General features: G+C 45.9%; 1 protein-coding gene across 2 annotated transcripts in view; it reads right to left on the minus strand.

Annotated features, from left to right (window-relative positions):
* LOC147024530 (uncharacterized) overlaps nt 1-26654 on the minus strand; it is a 147916-nt gene that overhangs the window by 18524 nt on the left and 102738 nt on the right. For both annotated transcript variants that reach the window (XM_085884529.1, XM_085884530.1), the window contains exon 17: nt 1020-1357. In XM_085884529.1, the coding sequence (XP_085740655.1) occupies nt 1020-1357 (338 nt within the window). The remainder of the gene's footprint in view (nt 1-1019; nt 1358-26654) is intronic.

The raw sequence follows: 26654 nt of genomic DNA on the forward strand, positions 1-26654 counted from the left end.
TTGCCAAATGTAACCATACCATCTTTATATATAATTTAACAATACATTGATTTTGTACCTTGAATGTGGATTGTATCAAATTTATCCATTCCTGCGAGCAAGTGTGCATTTGCCTGCACCACACATGGTTTGAAGTCCGCTGCAAGGCCGACGGCCCCGACTTGTGCACAAAACTGGCCTTAGCCACAATTAGAGCCATCTATTTGAACCATAAGTGTATCATTTACATTGAATGTGTATTATGTCCAAGTTAGGCACAATTAATCCTGTGTTAGATAATTTGTCTCGTCTCTTCATCCTGTTTCTGTCTTTGCATTTGTATGTTGTTGTCAAGAGCCATAATTTTTATGTATAAATTATTTAATAATAATGATTACACAGGTTGACATTTACTATACACTACATAAACCATGGATGACGAAGTGTAGTTTTTGATGATATAAATGGATGTGAAAATTTATTGGGGTGACTTATTAGCCTCACACATTCCTGAAGGAATATAAATAACTATTGTAATGGCAATGTGTGTCGGTGAGTGAGTGTTTGAGTGAGTGAGTCTGCACTGGCTCTCCAATGTACCGTAAACGACAATATATACCCCGGTAAAGTTCTGCATTTGAAATACCCTGCCTTATTAATGGTGGAATTGATCCCACTGTGAAAGTATCTTCTTTGGAGTGACCAACTGTTTATCGAGATGGCTTGGCTTGTTTTATAGGTGATTGTTTTGGGTGGAAGTATAGAAGCTTGGGGAAAAAATTAGGTAAAGAAAATGCCCAGTGAAGTAGCAGCCTCATAATGCACAAATCAGTACTTCATTGGATAACAAGTCATTGTGATCTCGTCCATTAATGCGCATGCAAGTAATTAATTTTAAATGTCAACAGAAACTTCACATTGAAAGGTCATCAATCTTTTACAAGATAGCCAACAATGATAACTGATCAATAAATTGAGGAAAATAATATTTACTCAGCTGAAAAATATCATTTAGTTTGATAGGATCCCATCATCATTACCGTTTTGACTTGAGGGTGGAAGCACCAAAGACTCTGCTGGCAGGGCTCGTGGCTCCAAGGCTCTCCGTGGGCTATGAATGAACAAAGCACTTGGTGGTAGGGCCACTGGCTGCAAATTTGGACCACCAGCATAAGGGAAAGCTCGAAGGGATGCTGGTGCCTGGCTATAGGGTACATCATAAGGCTGAACATATGAAGTATGAGGGAATGCCATGGGAAAGGGGCTTTGAAGAGGGATGGGTGAAAATTGAGCATAGGAACGTGGTCCTTGCTGGATTGGTTGTTGCCTTGTGGTTATACGTTGTGGATTAGTTGAGTGGATCTGGATACAACCGGGTCTGCCAGACAGAGAAATTTCAAAGCCAAAGTTAATACCGAAAAAAACAGAACAATGATAATGTGGTATTCTTCACAAACAAGTTTAAATATACATGAGGTGCTTTATAAAGGCATACTTTGGAACCATTTACAATTAGAGTTAAAATTTTACCAATCTCATGAGAAGGTTAAGCAGCTGTAATTCTGGCCATTCAGCAATAATAATTAAGCAGTTACAGAACCACATACCTGGCTCTTCAAAAATAAATTAACAAAGCACTGCTATAAAATGCAAATTTTAGCTTCAGTTTCACCTTCAATTTTCATTGTTGTAAATATCTGCACATGAAGGCATGTACACATTACAATGTTGATAAAAGTTAGACAGGACATTTTTGATATTAACACAATTTTTTATAGATGAATTTTGATCCATCTCCCAAAGTAGGTCACCTTCAGAAGAGATTCAACATTATTAGGATAGTTAGATGGGTTGTATGGAAGGGGTCTTTGACTCAGAGAGTAGTTAATCCATTGAAAGTTCTCCTTTTAAAAGTAGTGGCAACAGAAACAGTCGATAGGTTTAAACTTGCATTACATTGGTACCGAGAAGCATTCAAGGCAGAATGGTAGATGGATATTGGCAGGAATAGAAGGTAGAAAAGACCAGAAAAGAACACTTTGTTACATATATATATATATATATATATATATATATATATATATATATATATATATATATATATATATATATATATCTTCTTCTTCTTTCGGCTGGTCCCGTTCGGGGTCGCCACAGCGGATCATCCGTATGATCCGCATAGTGATTTGGCACATGTTTTATGCCGGATGCCCTTCCTGACGCAACCCTGGTCGCCTCTTACGACACAGGGATATGGTACACCTATTTTGAACGGGGTATACACCGGCCCAGTACACTGGTACTCATTTCACCGACCTCGGAAGGATGACAAGCTGAGTCAACCCCCTGGTGTATTAATTCAGTGGCCCAACGGGGCTTGAACTCAGGACCTTTGGATCCCAAGCCGCTGCCCAAACCACTGCGCCAACACCAGGCTCCTTTGTTACATATATATATATATATATATATATATATATATATATATATATATATATATATATATATATATATATACATACATACATACATACATACATACACACACACACACACACACACACACACACACACACACACACACACACGAGCAGTGTCTGTCCTATTATGTGTTTCAATGAACAACTCCCTAAAACTTTTGTGAAATCGTACCAAACTTCTGAGCTGCACCTACCCTTCCCATGTGTATGGCCTAACGGTATTTTTTTTTAGAAATTAAAAAAATATTTTTTTTTCAAATTTAAATTTTCAACTTCTATTGCTTTTAAAAATGTATTATTACAAATAAGTTTGTTTGAATTCTGCTTGGTGTAAATCATGACAACATGGCAACTCACATAGTTATCCTCAGTTAAAACAAGACTGCCTTTCAGGCGACGTGTAGTGAGGTGTGTTGAATTGAACAGCAAGAGTTATTTTGAATGATGTGGGGGTGAGGTGTATTTAATAATGTGGCAGTGAGATTTTTTTAATACCATGGCAGTGAGGTCTTTTTCATAATGTGGTGGTGAGATGTTTTAATGATGTGGTGAGGTGTTTAATTACAACATGGCAGTCTTTGTTCCACTGTAGCGACGTGTGGTGAGGTGAGCACAAAGAGCCGATGCGACACTAACACATACATATTTGAAAATACAACCCGTCGCTTCGCTGAAGTAGATATTAAAGGGGTGGGGGGAGAGGAGGGGGAAGGGAAGCAAGGAATGAGGGAAGAGCTAGGAGGGGGGGGGAGGGAAGTGGGTCCAGCGATGCCTCACCAAATATTGCAATACACTGTGGGTGGGAGGTATGCGATGAGGGGGGGAGAGAGAGAGAGAGAGAGAGAGAGAGAGAGACACAGAGAGAGAGAGAGAGAGAGAGAGAGAGAGAGAGAGAGAGAGAGAGAGAGAACAAAAAGAGAGAAAGGTGAGGGGTGGGGGTGGGGTTAGTAAAGAGAATGATATGTTATACTTAATTCCCGAACACAAACACACACAAAAAAAAAAAACTCATGTCAGAACAGCTGTACACACAATGACACAACAGAGTTTGAAAAGTAATCCGTGAGCACATCTGCAAAAACTTTGAACATGAAACAAAAGCAATCACTGAAAGCATGGAAGTACCTACCGCTCACGTACAACTTCATGATCCCGTTGAGCGTGAACATCAAAAACAAAGTGTTGCGACCATGTATCATACTTGGGTCCAAAAAAGGAGAAGAAGGCATTGCTTATTGAGGTGTTAATACCAGTGATTTTGGACGAAACGATGCAGAAATCAAGAAAATGACCAAACACCAAGACCTCAAGAATGACGTGAAAAGATGCTGGAAGCTGAAAAAAGCCAAATTTGTACCAGTGATAGCTGGAGCTACAGAAATGATGACAAAGAAACTCACAGAGGTACTAAACATAGGGGCAATACCGTGGTCACTCACCTGGTAGCGGCTGGATAAGATAACCAGGCAACCACTGGTAGGCATGGATGACCCACAAAATATATAACGGAGAAGAAAGTCAATACATTTGGATTTTTTTGTAACGCCATGAACAAACTTTGGTACATCACGAGTCATAAAAGTTGTGGACAAGTTTCATCAAAATTGTTTGTGTGGTTTCAGAAAAGAAAGCAAAGAGATATTTTTGGAGGCAACCCCCCCCTCCCCTCAGATCCTTAGACCCCAATTCTTTTTTAATGTCGTGTACAAACTTTAGTACATCATGGGTAGTTAAGATGATGGTCAAGTTTCATCAGAAATGTATGTGCAGTTTTGGAGAAGAAAGCAAAAACATATTTTATACAAACCAAACATACACAACAAAATACAAACGAGACATAATATGTCCTTCTCCGGTATGATAGATCTGAGCCTCGTCCTGGCGGCGAAGTTGCTCTCTTCATTAAAGACTATTCCTCACTCACCATGCACTGCCCTCACTCCCCCACATCCCCAGGAATACCTCTGACGACAGCTTCCCTCCACTCCCACCTCATGTTTATATGTGTGTTGTACCATCCACCAAACAGTGATGACTCCATTTACATCCCGCTCTCTGAAAACATGGACTAACTTCCATCCTCATCGCAACTCTCATATGTGGTGACTTCAAATGTCGTTATGCCAGTTGGCTGGGTGTGGGTACCTCTCTCACCTGCAATGGCACTTCAGCCAAAGATTTCTGTGACTCATTGGGACCGACTCAATCTGTCAACTTCCCGACCTGGATCTCAACCAATGGTACTCCATCTCTTCTGGATCTGATTTTGACAAATTTCCCGGAAAATATCTGCTGTTCTTCCTCCACTCCAATCGGTTAATCTGACAACATATTTGTCAAAAGACATCTCTCCAACTGTTATCAGAGAAACACCTCAGCGTCGTCGAGTCTGGCATTTCACTCAGGCCGACTGGCAGGGACTGCAAGCAGCCATCAAACACCCAGACTGGTCTCCCATCTCTACTTCCTCCGACATCAACTCGTCCTGGGAATTTTTTTTTTAGAGAATATATATATATACATATATATATATATATATATATATATATACATATATATATATATATATATATATGTATGTATATACACATATATATATATATATATATATATATATATATATATATATATATATATATATATATATATATATATATATATATATGTATCTCTCTCTCTCTCTATCTCTCTCTCTCTCTCTCTCTCTCTCTCTCTCTCTCTCTCTCTCTCTCTCTCTCTCTCTCTCTCTCTCTCTCTGATTCTCTCTCTGATTCTCTCTCTTTAATTCTCTCTCTCTCTCTCTCTCTCTCTCTCTCTCTCTCTCTCTCTGATTCTCTCTCTTTAATTCTCTCTCTCTCTCTCTCTCTCTCTCTCTCTCTCTCTCTCTCTCTCTCTCTCTCTCTCTCTCTCTCTCTCTCTCTCTCTCTCTCTCTCTCTCTCTCTCTCTCTCTCTCTCTCTCTATTTCTCTCTCATGCACAGATTTATCCAATCTCATTTGCAGATGTCCTAACCTTCCTCCCACCCATAGTACAATGGAGCTTGTGGCAAGGCAGTCCTGGAACAACTTGCCTTTGCCACATGGAAGGCAAGTCCAACTGAAGGTAATCTCAGTTCACTCCACAAAGCTCGTAACAAGTGTGTATCTACCCTCATGAGAGCCAGAAAATAACATCTTTCGAATCTCAAATCTGAACTCTCAAACCCATCTCCCTCTCAAACTCTCAAACCCATCGCTTTCTGTATCACATGACCTGTATGACCCAGTCACACCCAGCTGTTCCTGGACTCTGTGTCCTTTTCTCCTGACAAGGTGGAGAGTTTGCTGTCAAACCTCAACTCAGATTCTGCAACCGGTCCAGACGGCATCAGCCCACGTGTGCTTCAAAGCTGTTCTGCTGCTATTGAAAAAAAGATATATCAAAAGAGCACATATATATTATATATATACATATACCGAGATATACAAATACCTATGTATATATATATATATATATATATATATATATATATATATATATGTATGAATATATATATATATATATATATATATATATATATATGTATGAATATATATATATATATATATATATATATATATATATATATAAATATATATATATATATATATATATATATATATATATATATATATGTATGTATGTATATATATTGTTGTGGTTGATGAAATTCGCAAACCACCATTCAGGTCCCTTAGGTGAGATATCTCTGTAAGTATATGTGTAGTTAGGCCCAAACCCGTTGTTTAGAGGGAATAAATGTCATTCATGCGGGCTGCGACCCTTCTAGATAGCCGTTTTTCTTTTACTATCTTTATTTTGGACCAGCCGCCATTACTACCACCACCAACCACGTCTCAACAGCCATCACACAACAACCACCAACCGCAACGCCGCTTCACAACAACAGCCACGACCTTTACCGTCACAACTCGCCCTCGCAACCATCGCATCACCGTCATTCCTACGCCGCTTGTGGGCACCGATACTGGACTCGTGCAGGGCGAGCACCGAGCAGCGGGTGCAAAGGCGCCGGCCTTTCCGAAGAAAACGGATCAAAAACGACTCACGCCCACTTCTGTTCCGTCCTATCGGCGAGCGTGGGGTGATTTGGCCCCGCCCCCAGGTGCGTTGGAGTAATATCGCTATATGCAAATTCATGGATCAAAAAGCATTCACGCCCACTTTTCCTCGGTCCAATGGGGAGCCAGTTAGAGGTGAAGGGTCGGAGGTAAAGGGTCGAAGGTGAAGGAGCGAGGCCACGGGGATATAAGGGGCTGCGTTCGTCAGTCAAGGCAGTTAAGAGTTCGGAGGGGAGGCAGTTAAGAGTACGGAGGGGAGAGAGTTAAGAGTTCGGAGTCAGTGAAGAGTTGGGACGAGTCAAGAGAGGAGTCGGAGAAGGCGGTTGGACGGAGCTGTGGAGAGGTGGCGGCGGCGAAGACGGTCGAGGGGGTGCTCGTGTCGGAGTCGGGGAGCTGCGGAGGGAGAGGCCGGCGGCGCGACCGAGGTCGTGGTGGAGATGCTCATCGCGGGACCCGAGACAGGGAGATATCCACCCCCCCCCCCCGAGCATCAACAACCCCCTCCTGTTTCCCCCCGCGCTGAGATAGTGCGAGAAGGGGGCCCCGTTCCCACCCCCTACCAGACACTGTCCGCGAGGCCCGCGGAGTCGGGGCGCCACCGCCATCTTGCGGCTCATCACCAGACGGGTAGGCCCGACGCGTTCTCGGCCCCAGGCCCGCCTACCCCCCTCATCCTTGAGGGTGGTCCTTTTCTTTTGCTTTGAGTATATGTGTTGTCGGCGCCGTCTGTGAAGTAAAACTGTATAAGTGTTGCCGTGTGCTCGGTAGTCGGTTAGCTCTGCATTGTCTTTTGCTTTTACATTTGCTTTTTGTGTATTATTGTGTGTTTCTTCTTCTTTTACATTTGCTTTTGGTGTAATTGTATATGTGTGCTTTCCGTTCATCGCGAAATAAATGTGCTTTATGTTGAACTGTTTTCCCGTTTCGCTTCGTCTTTTCCTTTATTGAATCTCCATCTTACTTCACGTAAAGGGTTGGTCGTGGGCTAAAACGCCCGATAATTAATCGAACCGTCGAGGCCGACGATAACACCGCTCGGTTATCCCGATAGTACGGAACGGGTCGCTTAAAGTGGCTCGTGTCCGAAGTCGACCTGCGGCGAGGTGCGATCGCCCGGTCTACCCTCCGTGTGGGTACTTCAGTAGGTCGAATTTGGCGAGCAACCCTATCCCACGCGGGGGGCCGATTGGCACGATCGTGGTGAGGCCGAAAGGTCCACCCGTGACTAGTTCCCAGCGTTAGTCCGAGAGGGTCACGACTGGATTGTCCGTCCGGTGGGCGACGTGCCGCGATTCGAGTTACGTGGCCGTTCGCACGCCGGCGGGCGCGAATCCGCAACAATATATATATATATATATATAAATATATATATATATATATATATATATATATATGTATATGTATATATGTGTATATATATATATGTATATATGTGTATATATATATATGTATATATATATATATATATATATATATATATGTATATATATATATATATATATATATATATATATATATATATATATATATATATATATATATATATATATATATATATATATATATATATATATATATATATATATATATATATATATATATATATATATATATATATATATATATATATATATATATATATATATATATATATATATATATATATATATATATATATATATATATATATATATATATATATATATATATATATATATATATATATATATATATATATATATATATATATATATATATATATATATATATATATATATATATATATATATATATATATATATATATATATATATATATATATATATATATATATATATATATATATATATATATATATATATATATATATATATATATATATATATATATATATATATATATATATATATATATATATATATATATATATATATATATATATATATATATATATATATATATATATATATATATATATATATATATATATATATATATATATATATATATATATATATATATATATATATATATATATATATATATATATATATATATATATATATATATATATATATATATATATATATGTATATATATATATGTATATATATATATATGTATATATATATATATATATATATGTATATATATATATATATATATATGTATATATATATATATATATTTGTATATATATATATATATATATATATATATATATATATATATATATATATATATATATATATATATTGTTACGAATTTGGAATTTGATTGCACACAACATACAGGTTCCTTTAGTCAGCTATGTCGATAAGTGCTTGCTCCCGAGATAGCTCACCTTCCATTGTTTAAATGTTGAGAAATCGATTAGATGCGCTGCGGATCAATTTAATAGTTCGGGAACGAACAATAGAGACATCCCTCCCCCTCTTCTGCGAAGAGGAAGAACCACCCTGCCCTCCCGTGACTCATGATGTCAACAACTCCCTCCCACCCGTGACTGAGCGGGGGATGGAGCACGAGGGCATGAGTCATGAGTCACGCCGGGAGTGGGGGAAGGGCGGGAGAAGGATAAGGATGAGATCCTTTCTTTGTTCTGGTCAGTAAGCTTTTTGCTTCGGTAGAGTAGTCGTTGGGCAGAGTTGGAAGGGCAGAGTTGGAGAAGGGAGTTGAGGGGAGTCGTTCAGCCGTCGGGTCCTGCTTGGCTTGCGTTAAGGTTGAGGCCTTCGGAAGCTTTTTGCTTCGGCTGGCTCAGTGAGCTTCGGCTTCTACTTGGCTCGGGGGAGCTTTTTGCTTCGATCTGCTTTGCTTGGAAGAGAGTTGAGCTGGTCGCTTGGATTGAGCTGCGAATGATGGCTTCTTCTTCTTTTTGGTTTGTGGAGCTCTTTGTTCTCCATTTTGGTTCCCGGCTTGGTGCGACTCATCGACCTCTTCGTTGGGGTGGTTCCTCGGGGAAGCGACGCATCGACGGGAAGGTTCGGCGCCTCGTCTCACCAGCACGTGTTGAGAAGCGACGCATCGACGGGAAGGTTCGGCGCCTCGTCTCACCAGCACGTGTTGAGAAGCGCGGGAGGTGGTTCCTCGGGGTAGCGACGCATCGACGGGAAGGATCGGCGCCTCGTCTCACCAGCACGTGTTGAGAAGCGCGGGAGGATTCAGGGGAGCTTGGGAAGGATCGCAGCTCGGCGATTGGATCCAGCTCGCTCTCGCTGGAGCCCGGGTCCGAACAACTTGAAGACCACATGAGGTGGAGAGGTTCGATATAGGTTCTGGGTTTCAGTTCACCTGTCCTCCGAGCTGGAGCTCGTTATTAAAAGCCTCTCCCACCATTTTGTGGGTGTGTGTGCGTATGTGTGTCCGTGGGCCCGTCCAATAAGTAGGAACTGCTGTTAAGTGCAAGTGACTGTACATAAGTAGACGGATGTAGTTCTTTTATCGTGCTTTTGTTGCTTGTATAATTGCATACGTGTTTTGCCTTGTATAATTGCATATGTGCTTTATTATAATAAATGTCCTTGTGTGAATGTAAACTTGTTTGTTGTGTCCATTCCCTCATTGAACTGCCCCATCTTGCACTCGGAATGTAGTTGGTTTTTAAATAGCCGGTAAAGTGATCGGGTCCAACGGGACTGCGCGATAATACCCCGCTCGGTTATCCCAAAAGGAAGTGAGCTGCTTAAGCGGCTCGTTTCCAAGCGGTCCCATTGAGGTACAATCTCTCGGTAACTTACCTGTGTGAATAATTAGGTAAATCGAAGATTTGGCGATCGGACCCTGTAGTGCGGGTCGAGTGCGGACAAGGTTGTGGTGGGATTAAAAACCCACCCGTGACTGGTTTCTGGTGTTGTTCCAGAAAGTTACGACTGGATTGTCCGTTCGGTGGGTGAAGCGACCGCTATTGGTTAGACGCGGTCGTTCGCACGCCAGCGTGCGGGAATTCAACAACACTGGTGTCAGGAGTGGGATTCAAATCCATCCCTCCTCCAACTAAATTAACGGGAATCAGACCAAGGGGTGTGTCGAGCGACCCTCCGTTCCCCCCCCCCCTCCCCAAAAAACGAGCTTTTAAAATTTATTCCGACAAACAAGATGGCATTTCAAGGCGAACAGGGGCAGGGTGGATTACAAATGTGTTTTGATGTAGGATCCATGGCCTGGGACGGTTCCTTTTATAACCCCACCACCAATTATAATCAGTGGGGGAGCTCACCCTCATACACTAAGTAAGAATTTCACCGGCAAACGGAGTCGCAAAATAGCGGCACGATCGCACCTCAGCGCAGCACGGAGCAGGCTGCTATAATTAGCACAGCGAACGGCACGATACGAGGCAGGGCTCCCAAGCAACGATTGAAACCACGTGATCATGGCTGGCGAGGCTGGCGGACATTGGCGGGCTTTGGGCACAAACCAGAGAAATATCTGGGAAAACTAAAAGAAAACATTGAGAGAACGAATGAAAGGAGAGAGCAAGCATGCAAAAGAAGTGCGGAGAGCGAACTGAAGAAAAGAAAAGAAGAGCAAATTAGTAACTGCCAGGATAGAAAGAAATTAGAAGAAGAATGGAAAACGAAGCTGGAAAAGGAAAAACGGAAACACAATGTAGAATTGGAACCACTGAAGGAAGAGGTAAGAATAGGCAATTGGAAAAGAGAAAGCCTGGAACAGGAGATAAAAAGAGGAAAGTATTAGGTCAAAATTAGCAAGGAATTTGGAGAGGGAATGGATGAAATGAGGAAGAAAGAATGTGAAAGAGGTGTGGAGATGAGGACGGAATTAAAAAAGAAAGCTTCTGAGTTACTGAAACACCAAAACAAAGAAACGGGACCCGTAGCGCCAGAATGCCACGGGGGCAGTGTAGTGGGCACGGGCGACCCTCGGAAAGGGACCCAGGGCATCGACACGCCACGTGGGCATCGGAGGGGGGGCAATGCCAGAGAGGGCAACCCCCACGTTTATAGGGAGCAGCTTGGCTCGGAGGCAGCCTGCGGGCCTGGGGGTGCCATGGTTAGAGTTCGGCAGAGGGGGAGTTCCTGCCAGTTGAGCCACGCTGCCCAGCCAGGAAATTGTGTGAGGGCACGAATGAAAATTTGAGGGCAAGGCCCAAATTTATAATGGACACCAACACAGGCGACGGGAATCATGGTTCTTAGAACCGATAGTTTTAAAGTGTGAGGCGTTTTTGGAAAGCCCCGGGGTAGTTTCAGGTTAATGAATGTTAGGGTAGATAGGAGATGTACCCCTTCGCACCATCCATTCCTTCGCTCTTTATGGGCCGCTGGACTCACCTTGGTAGATCGCTGAACTCTGAGGAGGCCATTCTGAGGCTTCGTTGGGCCTCGAGACAGGACGCTAGACTCTCGCTCTTCCCCTCCAGAGAGGGAACCGTAGGGGTTGGGAGTAGGCGAGGTTGACAGGATAGTTAGCCGGACAATGACGATAAAGGGAGTTAGGGAGACAATTATAAAAGCGAAATAAAAATAATAAAAAATAAAGAGGGGCAAAATTTTCTTTTGTTTTGTGGCAAATTAAGGGAGTGGGTATGAACAGAGACAGGCAAAGGCGATAGAGTGGGGGGAGACAGTAGGCTAGGTCCGAGCCCGCCTGCAGAGCGGCCGGCACCACCACACTCCCTCTGGACCTGATGGAACCACACCAGAAGCCGGCCAGCTTCACCTGCCGGCCTGTTGTGCTGCAGCCACCTGTTCTGCATGGGCTTGCCTTGCCATGCCTAGTTTGCCTGCCTCTGCCATGACCCCATGCCTACTAGCCCTTGTTTGCGTTTGCCCCTGTGTCCATCCATCACCATGTGCGCCAGGACCATCCAGTTTTGCAAGGACTGCCCTGCAGGCAGCCCATGCATCAATCATGCTCCTTTGTGCTTTGTGACCATCTCCATCCATTCCCCTGCATCAATGAACTTTGAAATGACTTTTACCTTCTCCCTTTTCACAGATCACAAGTCCTAGGACATGGTTAAGTAATGCATAAGTCAAATGAAAATTGTAAATTCATGGAAACCCACCTGCATGTTTGTTTTAGCTCCGGCAATTTTAGTTAAGTTGTCCGAATGAGTCTAAGAGTTTGTTTAGTTAGTTACGCAGCGCATTAGGTTATTATTTTTGGGACACGTATAAAGAAATGTCGCACTCAGGGATCCGAAGGAAGAACGTACTAGGGGAAAACTTACACATGCTGGTCACACGAAAATTTGAAGACTCGGGCCGAGTCTGTAAAAAGGGGAGGGGGTAGTGTTACGAATTTGATTGCACACAACATACAGGTTCCTTTAGTCAGCAATGTCGATAAGTGCTTGTTCCCAAGATAGCTCACCTTCCATTGTTTAAATGTTGAGAAATCGATTAGATGCGCTGCGGATCGATTTAATAGTTAGAGAACGAAGAATGGACACATCCCTCCCCCTCTTCTGTGAAGAGGAAGAATCACCCTGCCCTCCCATGACTCATGATGTCAACAACTCCCTCCCACCTGTGGCTGAGCGGGGGATGGAGCACGAGGGCATGAGTCATGAGTCACGCCGGGAGTGGGGGAAGGGCGGGAGAAGGATAAGGACGAGATCCTTTCTTTGTTCTGGTCAGTAAGCTTTTTGCTTTGGCAGAGAGTAGTTGTTGGGCAGAGTTGGAAGGGCAGAGTTGGAGAAGGGAGTTGAGGGGAGTCGTTCAGCCGTCGGGTCCTGCTTGGCTTGCGTTAAGGTTGAGGCCTTCGGAAGCTTTTTGCTTCGGCTGGCTCAGTGAGCTTCGGCTTCTGCTTGGCTCGGGGGAGCTTTTTGCTTCGAGCTGCTGTGCTTGGAAGAGAGTTGAGCTGGTCGCTCGGATCGAGCTGTGAATGGTGGCTTCTTCTTCTTCTTCTTCTTGGTTTGTGGAGCTCTTTGTTCTCCATTTTGGTTCCCGGCTTGGTGCGACTCATCGACCTCTTCGTGGAGGTGGTTCCTCAGGGAAGCGACGCATCGACGGGAAGGTTCGGCGCCTCGTCTCACCAGCACGTGTTGAGAAGCGTGGGAGGTGGTTCCTCGGGGAAGCGACGCATCGACGGGAAGGATCGGTGCCCTGTCTCACCAGCACATGTTGAGAAGCGCGGGAAGATTCGCGGGAGCTTGGGAAGGATTGCGGCTCGGCGATTGGATCCAGCTCGCTCTCGCTGGAGCCCGGGTCCGAACAACTTGAAGACCACACGAGGTGGAGAGGTTCGAGATAGGTTCTGGGTTTCAGCTCACCTGTCCTCCGAGCTGGAGCTCGTTATTAAAGGCCTCTGCCACCATTTATTGGGTGTGTGTGTGCGTATGTGTGTCCGTGGGCCCGTCTAATAAGTAGGAACTGCTGTTAAGTGCAAGTGACTGTACATAATAAGTAGACGGTCATAGTTCTTTTGTCATGCTTTTGCTGCTTGTATAATTGCATACGTGTTTTGCCTTGTTTAATTGCATACGTGCTATATTATAATAAATGTCCTTGTGTGAATGTAAACCTTTTCGTTGCGTCCATTCCCTCATTGAACTGCCCCATCTTGCACTCGGAATATAGTTGGTTTTTAAATAGCCGGTAAAGTGACCGGGTCCAACGGGACTGCGCGATAACACCCCGCTCGGTTATCCCAAAAGGAAGCGAGCTGATTAAGCGGCTCGTTTCCAAGCGGTCCCATTGAGGTACAATCTCTTGGTAACCTACCTGCGCGAATAATTAGGTAAATCGAAGATTTGGCGATTGGACCCTGTAGCGCGGGTAAAGTGCAGACAAGGTTGTGGTGGGATTAAAAACACACCCGTGACTGGTTTCTGGCGTAGTTCCAGAAAGTCACGACTGGATTTTCCGTTCGGCGGGCGAGAATTCTACAACAATATATTTTTAAACACATATATATATATATATATATATATATATATATATATATATATATATATATATATATATATATACTGTATATATTGTTACAGCTGTGGAAATTCGCAATACACCATAAAGGTCCCCAGCTCAGTTATGACACTAAGTGTATGTGCAGATAGGTCCCCACTGTTGTTTGATGGGAATTTCTTCGTGTTCACCGGGCTGCGACCATTTGAGATCGCCGTTTTTCTTTCGCTATTATTATTTTGGCCCGACAGAGCACGCTATGACCATTTCCACCGCAAAAACCATCCGAAAACGTCGAGCGAAGGCCCAGTGAAAAGAACTGGGATGACACGCGAGTTTTCCCGCCGTTTTTGCGCCGCCAAGGCTGGCACGAGAAGCGGCGAGGAGCTCGCTCGCGATTGGTGGACACGGGGCGTGAGGCGGTTGGAGTGAGGGCACGCCCCTTTTCGAGAAGCTTCTCGAAGGGAGGCGGAGCTGAAAACGGGGAGGAGCGAAGAGCGGAGCCCCACGCTATATAAGGTGGACCACACGCGGGCTCTCTCTCTCTCTCTCTTGGTGGTCAGGGTCGAGTTCTCTTCTCTTGGCAGTTTGGGCAGCTCGTGTTCAGTTCAGTTCGTGGTGGCTGCTCGTCGAGCTCGCAGCTCGTGTTCAGTTCAGTTTGTGGTGGCTGCTCGTCGAGCTCGCAGCTCGTGTTCAGTTCAGTTTGTGGTGGCTGCTCGTCAAGCTCGCAGCTCGTGTTCAGTTCAGTTCGTGGTGGTTCTTCTCCTTCGAGCAGCTAGTCGTGAGCTCGGGCTTCTTCATTTCTTGGGACACGGACGGGAGGCGCTTCTTTGACATGCTCGGGCGCGCAAGCCTGCGCACACGAGAGGAGAGTGCTGGAGAGAGCTCGCCGACCATCGCACCACGAGGGTGCAGGTTACCAGCGTCAGTCTCGTGGGCCCATTCGGTCATCCACGGCCCACGGCAATAAAGGTTTATGAACCTCGTCTACCCCCTTGCCTATGAGGGGGTCATTTCTTTTGTTCTGTGTGAATGATGTGGTGCCGTGTCCGTGAGTAGAACCTGTTTAAGTGACTGTACACTATAAGCATACTTGGTGGTATTGCTTTTGTTTCCATGCTTTTTCTGTATATTGCATGACTGCCTTGGCTGTACATATGTACTGTATAAATAAATGTGCTTTGTTTGAATGTATCCTGTTCGTCGTGTCCTATTTGCCCTTTGAAAGTGCCATCTTGCATCGTGGAATGAGTCATGAACACCCGAGTAAAGAAGAATCACTGAACCGTCGAGGTCGGTGATAACACCGCTCGGTTATCCCTGTAGCACGGAACGAACCGCTTCAGCGGTTCGTGTCCTAAGCCGACCTGCGGCATGGTGAAACCCCTCGGTAGGTTACCCGCGCCGGTATTTAGGTATATCGACATTCGGCGATTCACCCTATTTTGCGCGGGTAGAATGCAGACTGCGTTGTGGTGAGGTTAAACCCTCACCCGTGACTGGTTCCTGGCGATAGTTCCAGGAGGGTCACGACTGAATTGTCCGACCGGTGGGCGATGCGGTCACGATTAGAGTTACGTGGCCGATCGCATGCCAGGCGGGCCAGAATTCGTCACACTATACTGTATGTAGTGTATATATATATATATATATATATATATATATATATATATATATATATATATATATATATATATGCATATAACTACATGTATATTGTTACGGCCACGGGTACCGAGTGTATTATGAGGGGGTTTAATCCCCATTTGTCATTGGAAGAGCCAGACCTGGGGCCACCACTCACAATTAACTTTCTGGTACGGTGGGTTGCTTTAGAAGCGCGAACGCCACCCAGTTAACCACGAGTTCCAGTGTCCACCATCTAATTATGCCGTTTAACTAGAGGTCACGTGGTTACCTGAACGGGGAGCATGCCCTCAACAAAGCACCAATCTTATCTTGATTAGATCTTAATTGGGGCGGCCGAGCATTTAACCGCTAGTGCATGCTGACTATGATTGGTCAAGTCTTGTGGTAATTACCTCCCAGTCTATCTAGTTCCGGACAATGCTGGATCAATGGAAGGAAGGGACAAGCACGGACAGGTTGGAAGGTCAACAAATAATTTATTAATAAGAAAATAAATAAAGAAAAATACTTTTTATTTACGCGAGGTAAAATTAAATAAATTCCAAATCAATCAAAATGATCGCAAGCAAATAAATAATTAATCAGGCAAAATCAATCAAAGTGCTAGGAAAAAAAAATCAAACAGCAGATGATTATCGGGGATTGACTTAGTTAACAACTAAACACAGACAAGGGTACCCAGCAAATCATTCGGGGGGGGGGGGGATGGGGAGGGGAAGAAACTGACTCGCTCGCCAAAGAGAAGTGGTCTGTCAAACAAGAACGTCCTGAAATGTGTGAGTGTGCCTTGTCCGTTGCCAGCACCCAGCCTTGCCATGCACCTACTCGCCAACAGGCTTGAACGCCAGTTGACGTCACCCCTGAGATACAGGTACGCCAAAGGCGACCGTCTGACCGGAACCGACGAAGCAGCCGTCTGACTGGAACTAATGAAGCATCCATCTGACTGTAACCGACGAAGCAGCCATCTGACTGGAACCAACGAAGCGACCGTCTGACTGGAACCGATGAAACATCCGTCTGACTGGAACTGACGAAGCCGCTGTCTGACTGGAACCGATTAAGTGTCCGTCTGACTGGAACCGACAAAGCAGCCGTCTGACTGGAACCGATGAAGCAGCCGTCTGACTGGCACGGACGAAGCAACCATCTGACTGGAACCGATAAAGCATCCGTCTGACTAAAACTGATGAAACATCCATCTGACTGGAACCAACGAAGCAGCCATCTGACTGGAACCGCCAAAGTGACCCTCTGACTGGAACCGATGAAACATCCGTCTGACTGGAATTGACGAAGCAGCCGTCTGACTGGAACTGATGAAGCAGCCTTCTGAGTAAAACCGATGAAGCGTCTGTCTGACTGGCCTGCAACTCAATCGTTGTCGATTGACCCCCACGCGCGTTGCCCCCAAGAACGGACGTCTCCCTCTTTCTATAGGCGGCCTGTCTCGGTGGCACAGACTCCTCCCAAATCCACCCCGCCCCATTTGCGCACCGTTACCGTGACAACTCACATGTTCCGCGGTTATTCCTTGCTTAGGAGGCCATGTCTGTGGGGCTGGACGAACGGCAAAAAGCAACCATTTGCCAGAATTACCAAGCACAAACCTGAAGTGCTCATAAAACGTCAACAACAATTATTACCTCACTGTTCAACCCGACACAAACAGGAGCCAGTTAGCGTCCATAGAGCTGCGGAATGGGGTGTCAAATGTCAATAGAAAGAGGTGGGTCTTGGCATCCGTGAAAGAAACGGGCATCAACGTCGCTGAAAAAAGGCGGGCGTCAGAGTCGGTGAAAGAAACGGTGATCTCACATGCATAAATGTGTCTGTCGTAAAGAGAAAAAGCTTCCCATAAGGGAGGGGATCCATTTTTTGTACCAATTCTCAATGCATCACATTTAGAATCCCACCAGACATGGGGATGGGTCTATCCTGGACATGCATTTAGGGAAATAACTATCTGAGGACCTGGATGTTGGTATGCATTCACCGGATCGGATTCTGAAATCTGTAGCAATATATATTTATTATTCCGTTTAACTAGAGGTCACGTGGTTATCTGAGTGGGCAGCACGCCCTCAGCAAAGCACCAATGTTATCTCAATTAGATTTTAATTAGGGTGTTCGAGTATTTTAACCGCTGGTGCGTGCCGGCTGTTTTTGGTCAAATCTGTGGTAATTACCTCCCAGTCTATCTCGGTTCGAACAATGCTAGACCAATGAAGGAAAGGACAAACACGGACAAGTTGGAAATCAACAAATAATGTGTGTATATATATATATATATATATATATATATATATATATATATATATATATATATATATATATATATATATATATATATTTATATTTACATTTCTATATCTTTCAATATACATATATACATATGTATATTGAAAGATATAGAAATGTAAATATAAATACATACATATATATATATATATATATATATATATATATATATATATATATATATATACACACATTTTTGTATGTATTATATGTATGTATATATTATATGTACATTTATATTATATGTATACATATATATATATATATATATATATATATATATATATATAGATATACATATATATATATATATATATATATATATATATATATATATATATATATATATATATATATATATATATATATATATACACACACACGCACAGTCATCCCCCGCTATATCGCGGTTCACCGATCGCGCCCCCGGTTCATCGCGTGTTTTCCCTTGGAACCCAACTAATTTTTTTATGCGGATTCCCCCAGTATATCGCGGTAATAATATCTAAAATATGAATTATTTAAGCAATAAATTATAACGCGTGGCGCTCGACCAGCCACACAACGCACGAGAGAAAGTTTCTCTTGTGAACTTCGAATATTTTTTACTTTTTTTCTCCAAGCCCCACAATGCCGCCCAAACGCCCTGCACCTTCTAAGGCTTCTGGCAAGGAACCGAAGCGCCAGAGGAAGGTCCTGGGACGCTCCAGGAGAAGGTTAAGGTAAAGGTGCTCGATATATGCTTCGGGAAGGAAAAAGGTTTGCCGCCGTTGGATGAGCACTGCTCATACCCAGCACCTCAAACCCAATCACTGACAAACCGACCAGACCAGACGAGTCGATCTCCGGCACCTCGAACCCGATCACTGCCAAACCGACCAGACCAGACGAGTCGATTTTTTGGGGGAGGCGTCCATTCATCGCGGATTTTCACTTAGCACGAGGAGGTTTGGAACGTAACCCACGCGATAAACGGGGGATTACATATATATATATATATATATATATATATATATATATATATATATATATATATTATATTATATTGTTACGGTGCCGGATACCGAGACACCAGCTTGTCACTGAGGGGGATTAATCCCCGGTTGTCCTCGGTAGAGCTGGACCTGGGGCCACCGCTCACAATTAACGTCATGGTACGGGGGGTTGTTTTAAAACCACGAACGCCACCCAGTCAACCACAAGTTCCAGTGTCCGTCATCTAATTATTCCGTTTAACTAGAGGTCACGTGGTTATCTGAGTGGGCAGCACGCCCTCAGCAAAGCACCAATGTTATCTCAATTAGATTTTAATTAGGGTGTTCGAGTATTTTAACCGCTGGTGCGTGCCGGCTGTTTTTGGTCAAATCTGTGGTAATTACCTCCCAGTCTATCTCGGTTCGAACAATGCTAGACCAATGAAGGAAAGGACAAACACGGACAAGTTGGAAATCAACAAATAATTTATTAATAATAAAATAAATAAATAAAAAGTACTTTTTATTTGCTGAGGTAAATAAAGAATTCAAAGCAAAATCAATAAAAATGCGAGGAAAGACACAAAGAGCAGAAGCTTAACGGGGGTTGACTTACTTACAGCTAAACACAGACAAGGGTACCCAACGGATCATTCAGGGGGAGGGGAGGGGGAGAATCGTCTCGCTCACCAGAAAGTCTTCCGTGAAGCAAAAACGTTCTGAAATGCGTGCGTGCGTGTCACGTCCGTCGCCAGCACCCAGCTTTGTCGTCCAGCCTCTCACGGAGCATCCTTGAATGCCAGTCCACACGCGCGCTTGCCGAAGCTCTGGGCAGGACGAACCGTCTCGCTGTTGGCGCTGGTCAGACACCCACACACGCGCTTCCTTCTCCTCTTTTGCGCACCTACTCCCGCTTCTTGCTCGCTTCTCTCTCATACCTCTTTCGTTCACGCTTTTTTATTATCTCAGAACGTATCTTTCTTCTTCAGAATGTATCTCTTTCTCTTCAGATTGCATCGCTTTCGCTTTTTCCCCACTCTCAAAATGTACCAACTTACAGAACGACTTTCTCACTTCAGAACGTCCCTCTTTCGCATTTTTCTCTCCGAACGTCTCTCCTCACAGAACGTCTTTTTATATATTTGGGGCGTCTCTACGGGGTTCCGTCCACCCCAAGCTCACCTCACCCCACTGGGGCATGGTTACCATGACGACCCGTGCGCTCTCAAAAAAGGTGGGCGTTGGAGCTCGCAAAAGAATGCTGCTGAGGAAAAATGAGGACAGGCTTCAGAGCTCGTGAAATAAATATTGCTGAGGAAAAATGAGGGTGGGCTTCAGAGCTCGTGAAATAAATATTGCTGAGGAAAAATGAGGGTGGGCTTCAGAGCTCGTGAAAGAAATGTGTGTGAACGTGTCTGTTGTAAAGAAAAAAGCTTCCCATCAGAGAGGGGATCTATCCTTTACCCTACTCAACGCATCACATTTAATATCCCATTAAACATGGGGATGGGGCTAATCTGAACATGCATTTAAGGAAATAAATGTCTGAGGACCTGGATGTGTGGATGCATTCATCACACCGGATTCTGAAATCCGTAACAATATGTATGTATATATTATAGGTGTATATATATGTGTGTGTATATGTATATAAATAAGTAAAAAAAACAAAACAAAAATAAAGATATATATATATATATATATATATATATATATATATATATATATATATATATATATATATATATATACATATATACATATACGTATATAAACACATTTGGATGTATATATATATATATATATATATATATATATATATATATATATATATATATATATATATATATATATATATATATATATATATATATATTGTTGTGGTTACCAAATTCGCAAACCACCATTCAGGTCCCTTAGGTGAGGTATCTCGGTAAGTGCATGTGTAGTTAGGCCCGAACCCGTTGTCTAGTGGGAATACATGTCATTTATACATGCTGCGACTCTTCAGGATAGCCGTTTTTCTTTTACTATCTTTATTTTGGACCAACCGCCATGATTACCACCACAACCACAACATCAACCACCAACCACAACGCCGCTTCACCACAACCGCCACGACCTTCACGTCACACCTCGCAACCGTAGCATCGCCACCGTTCTTGCCCCGCTGTGGGTACCGGTGTTGGACTCGTGCAGGGCGCACGTCGAACAGCGTGTACAAAATCACGGATTTTGTGCTTCAAAAACGGATCAAAAACGACACACGCCCACTTTTTGCCGTCCAATCAGTGAGCGAGGGGCGATTTGGCCCCGCCTCCAGAACGATCGATATATGCAAATTTGTGGATCAAAAAGCCTTCACGCCCACTTTTTCTCGGGCCAATGGGGAGCGAGGTGAAAGGTCGAAGGGAGGGGGTCAAAGGCGAAGCTACGGGGGGATAAAAGGACGGTGTTCGTCAGTCAGAGAGTGTGGAAGTCTGGAGCCCGAAGCCTGCAGTAGCTGGAGAAGCTGAAGAGAGTCCAACGGGAGAGTCCAAAGAAGAGTCCAGGGTGGAGAGTCCAGAGGCGGAGAGGCGGCAGCGGCGAAGGCAGACGAGGGGGTGCTCGCGTCGGTGCCGGGAGCTGCACGCCCGAGGGAGGCCGGCAGCGCGACCTGGCCGAGGTGGAGACGCACACCAGGGATAATAAAGATCCTCTATACCCCGAGCATCAGCAACCCCCTCCTGTTTCCCCCCGCGCTGAGATAGTGCGACCAAGGGGGCCCCTTTTCCCACCCCCTGCCTGACACTGTCCGCGAGGCCCGCGGAGAGAGGCGCCATCGCCGCTCCGCGTCTCATCACCAGACGGGTAGGCGCGACCCGGTCTCGGCCTCAGGCCCGCCTCATCCTTGAGGGATTTCTTTTCCTTGGTTTTGGGTATGTGTTGTCGGCGCCGTCTGTGAAGTAGAATTGTATAAGTGTTGCCGTGTGCTCGGTAGTCGGTATTAGCTCTGCACTGTGTTTTCACTTTTATATTTGCTTTTTGTGTAAATGGAATTGTGTTTTCTTTTTTTGTGTGCTTTTGGTGGAATTGTATTTGTGTGCTTCCCGTGTGCCGCGAATAAATGTGCTTTATTGTTGAACTGTTCTCCCGCTTCGCTTCGTCTTTTCCCCCATTGAACCCTCATCTTGCTTCACGTAAAGGGTTGGTAGTGGGCTGAGTACGCCCGATAATTAATCGAACCGTCGAGGTCGACGATAACACCGCTCGGTTATTCTGATAGTACGGAACGGGTCGCTTAAGTGGCCCGTGTCCGAAGTCGACCTGCGGCGAGGTGCGATCGCCCGGTCTACCCTCCGCGTGGGTACTTAGGCAGGTCGAATTTGGCGAGCAACCCTATCCCACGCGGGGGCTGATTGGCTCGATCGCGGTGAGACCGAAAGGTCCACCCGTGACTGGTTCCCGGCGTTAGTCCGAGAGGGTCACGACTGGATTGTCCGTCCGGTGGGCGACGTGCCGCGATTCGAGTTACGTGGCCGTTCGCACGCCGGCGGGCGCGAAGACCGCAACACTGGTGTCAGGTCGTGCGATACAAATTCATCGCCCTCCTCGCGGCACTGGTATTGGAGAGCGGGACAACAGGCTCTCCTGTCTCCAGCGAAATTCACGGGAATCGGTCCAGGGGTGAGAGAAGCGACCCCCGATTCCCTCCAAATTACGAGCGAGCAAATTAACCCTTTAAGAGAAGCAAGATGGCGTCTCAAGGCGAGCGGGAGCCGGGGGTATTAGAAATGGATGTAGAATGTGTAGGATCCATGGTCCAGGATGAAATCCCCGTGCAGGAAATGTTGATTGTGCAGGAACACGGACTCGCCCAACTGAACCCAGGGCCCGAGGTGGGTGCGGCAGCGGCCGCGGTGTATGACACCTCCCCCCCCCCTCTCCACCAAGACCCTTCCCCAACCCCTGCCGAAACGGCTCACTCAAGCGCACCCGACTTAGCCCAGCTATGCGCCATGCTGGCGGCAATGACAACGAGGATGGATGCGAATACACAACAAATGAACGAAAAAATGGATGCGAATATGAAAAAAATGGATGAAAAGATGGATACAAATACAAATGAAGTGAAAACGACGATGGATGCGAATACACAACACATGAACGAGAAGATGGATACAAATACAAATGAAATGAAAAACGAAATGAACAAGCAAATAAACGGAATGGAAGCAAACATGAAGGAAGAAATGAAAGAGCTACGGGGTGAGACGCAGAACATGGGCCGATGCCTGCAGGCGGGCATGAAGGCCGTGACAAAGGAAATAATAGTTGAGACAAGGGAGGTAAAGGGTGAAGAGTTGGCAGAGACACGGGAGATAGAAAAAATAGAGGAAAGACTACACGAGGAAGACGGGGTAAGTGACGCGCACACACACACGGAGGTAGTGGAGGATAATGGGGGTGAGCTGGCGGACTGGGTAGAGACCCAGTGCGAGCACCTGGGTGGCCTCCTCCAGGAACGAGGGGAGGGAGTATGCCCCCTTGAGGCGAGTCACGACCAGGTGAGTTCGGTCGTGCTTTGCGAGGTTGAGAGGAGTGCTGTGGACAGGTGCACGGAGAGCTTGGGGGGTGTAGAGGCCCCGGAGACCCTTGTGGGGACACAAATCCCCAGTGTGGTTGTCCCTGTGTGTGTGGTGCAAGGTGTGAGTGCGGCACCGTGTGTGGAAGCGACCCCGTGTGTGAGTGGTGTGGTGGCGATGGTGCCAGAGTACGTGCTTCCCAGCACGCCGTGTGTGGATGAGGCACCGTGTATGGAAGAGGCCGTGTGTGTGAGTGAAACGGCCAGTATGAGTGAGGAACCGCGGGTGAGTGCCCCCGCGTGTGTGGATGAGGCACCGCGGTTAAGTGCCCCCGCGTGTATGAGTGAGGCACGGTGTGTGGATGAGGCACAGCGGTTGAGTGCCCTCGCGTGTGTGGGTGAGGCACCGCGGGTGAGTGCCCCCGCGCGAGTGAATGGAGCACCACGTGTGAGTAGTATGGTTTGTGTGAGTAGTGAGGCACGCGTGAGTGAACGGCCGTGTGCAAGGTCGCTGTGTGCAAGGGAGACCGTGTGTGTGAGAGAGCGGTATGTGAGGGAGATGTCGGTTGGCATGCGGGAGCACGCAGCCGCGTCTCCCCGTGTGAATGTGATGGAGTGGACTGTGTGCGTCGTAACACGCAGGTGTGCGTGGGTGGAATGGAGACTGAGACGGCGACAGAGGAGAGAAAGCCGGGTAGCGGCTGTAGCTATTTCGGGGACCGTGCCGGGTTCGCCCAGCAGTGAGCACGCGGTTCGTGCTGTGCAACGCACGAGACCACCACGTGCTCGCTTGCGAGAGTGAAGTCCCGGTCCGGAAACGCACGCGGTGGATTTGCCGATCCCGCGGACGGACAAAGTTTAGGCAGGTAAATGGATTTGGACCGGACGGGTTCTCCACGCGATCGTGTGTGTTAAGCTCCAACGGGCAAAGCACATGTGTTCGCGTGGGGAACCCCTCGAGACGTGGGGCTTGTTTTTTTTTTATGCGCACGGTGACATCATGGCTGCACGTGTGGTTGGAATCCGGCAGGAGGGGTATCTCTGCCGGATGGTAGCGTCCAAGGAGGGACGAGGAACACGTGCAGCTGCATGACGTCACGGGCAGGTGCAAAGTGCGCGAGCTCTGAGTTGCCGCGCTGGCGCTGCGCATGTAGAAAAAAAAAAAAAAAAAAAGAACAAGCCTCACTTTCGGGTGCAAAGGATTCCTGGGTTGCCGCGCTGGCACTGCGCATGTAGAAAAAAAAAATAAAAAAAAGAACAAGCCTCACTTTCGGGTGCAAAGGATTCCTGGGCAAGGGGTGAAAGACCCCCTTGACCCTGGGCACAGGATGAAAACTAGTTAGGGGGAAGGGTTAGCTTAGCTAGACCGACTTCATGGGGCAGGGGTAAGTCCTCATGGAGTCCGTGGAATGGATTAGTTAGAGGGATTGTAGCCAGATTTAGGTTGGGAAATGAAATGATTTATTTGGAGACAGTGACAGACTGTGAATGTGTAGAGGGGACGTAGTTTAGCTACGTAGTGTTAAAAGGAACGTGCTACTAGTTTAAGGGACGACGGGGGAGCACGAGTTAGTTAGGGGAGGTAGTTAGGAGGATGGCAGAGTTCAGCGGTGTGTGTGTTGAAGAGTTGTGGGTTGGGAGGTGAGTACGTGTACATGTTGAGTGAGTGAGGCCAGCGGGTCTGTGTGAATGGAGCGAATGGGGAATGCATGGTGCGATGAGTGATTGGGGGGAGGAGTGACTCCCGCCCAAGGGACCCCGGGGTCAGAGTAAAGTGAGTTAGCTGGGTTAGTCAAATTAACAAAAATGGAGGTCGTTTTGCTGTTGGTGGGAATGTAGGCTCGAAACCCATTTGGAGGGGTGCAGGAGCCCTGTTGACAGGCTTGGGAGCGTGGCTGCGAAAGGTGAGTATCGCTGAGTTGGTACCCCGGGCACCAGGCTAGTCGGCCGCGGTAGGCCATGGGCCCATGGGGGGCCGGGATAGAGTAGTGGGCACGGGTGCGCCTGCTTGGTGCGGGGGCCCGGGGCGCCATTAGCCGCGTGGGCAGTGTTGTGGGCACGGGTGACCCTCGGAAAGGGGCCCGGGAGGCCGGCCTGCCACGTGTGCGTTTCAGGGGAGGTGCCATGGGGGGCACTCCCCGGTGTTAGGGAGCTGGTAGGCTCGGAGGCAGTGTAGTGCCCGGGGGTGCCATAGCGGGAGAATCGGCAGAGGGTCGTGCCTGCCAAAGGGAGCCACGTGTCCCAGCCAGGAGACCGTGTGAGGGCACGGAGAGAAAATTGGGGGGCGAGGCCCGAAATTGTGAGGACACCAACACAGGCGACGGGAATCTGGGTTGTTAGAACCAATAGTTTAAGCGAGAGGCGCTTGTTGAAAGCCCTGGGGTAGTTTAACAGGTAAATGGTTAGGGTAGATTAGGAAATGTACCCCTCCGCACCATCCATCCCCTCGCTGTCGTTGTGGGCCGCTGGACCCACTTTGGGTTAGATCGCCGAACTCTGGGGAGGCCATTCTGAGGCTTGAGTTGGGCCTCGGCACAGGACGCTAGCTCTCCCTTATTCCCCTCCGGGAAGGGAACGTAGGGGTTGGGAGTAGGCTAGGTGACAGGATAGGTTAGCCGAACAAAGACGATAAAGGGGGTTAGGGGACGATTTACAGTGGGGAAGTAAAAAAAGAAAATAAAAAAATTAAGTGGGGGCTAAATTGGGGTTTGACAAATTAAGGGAGTGGGTATGTA

This window comes from Eptatretus burgeri, chromosome 6 (assembly GCF_056783735.1).
Source record: "Eptatretus burgeri isolate ZD-2024b chromosome 6, Ebu_testis_v1, whole genome shotgun sequence".
NCBI classification, from domain to species: domain Eukaryota; kingdom Metazoa; phylum Chordata; class Myxini; order Myxiniformes; family Myxinidae; genus Eptatretus; species Eptatretus burgeri.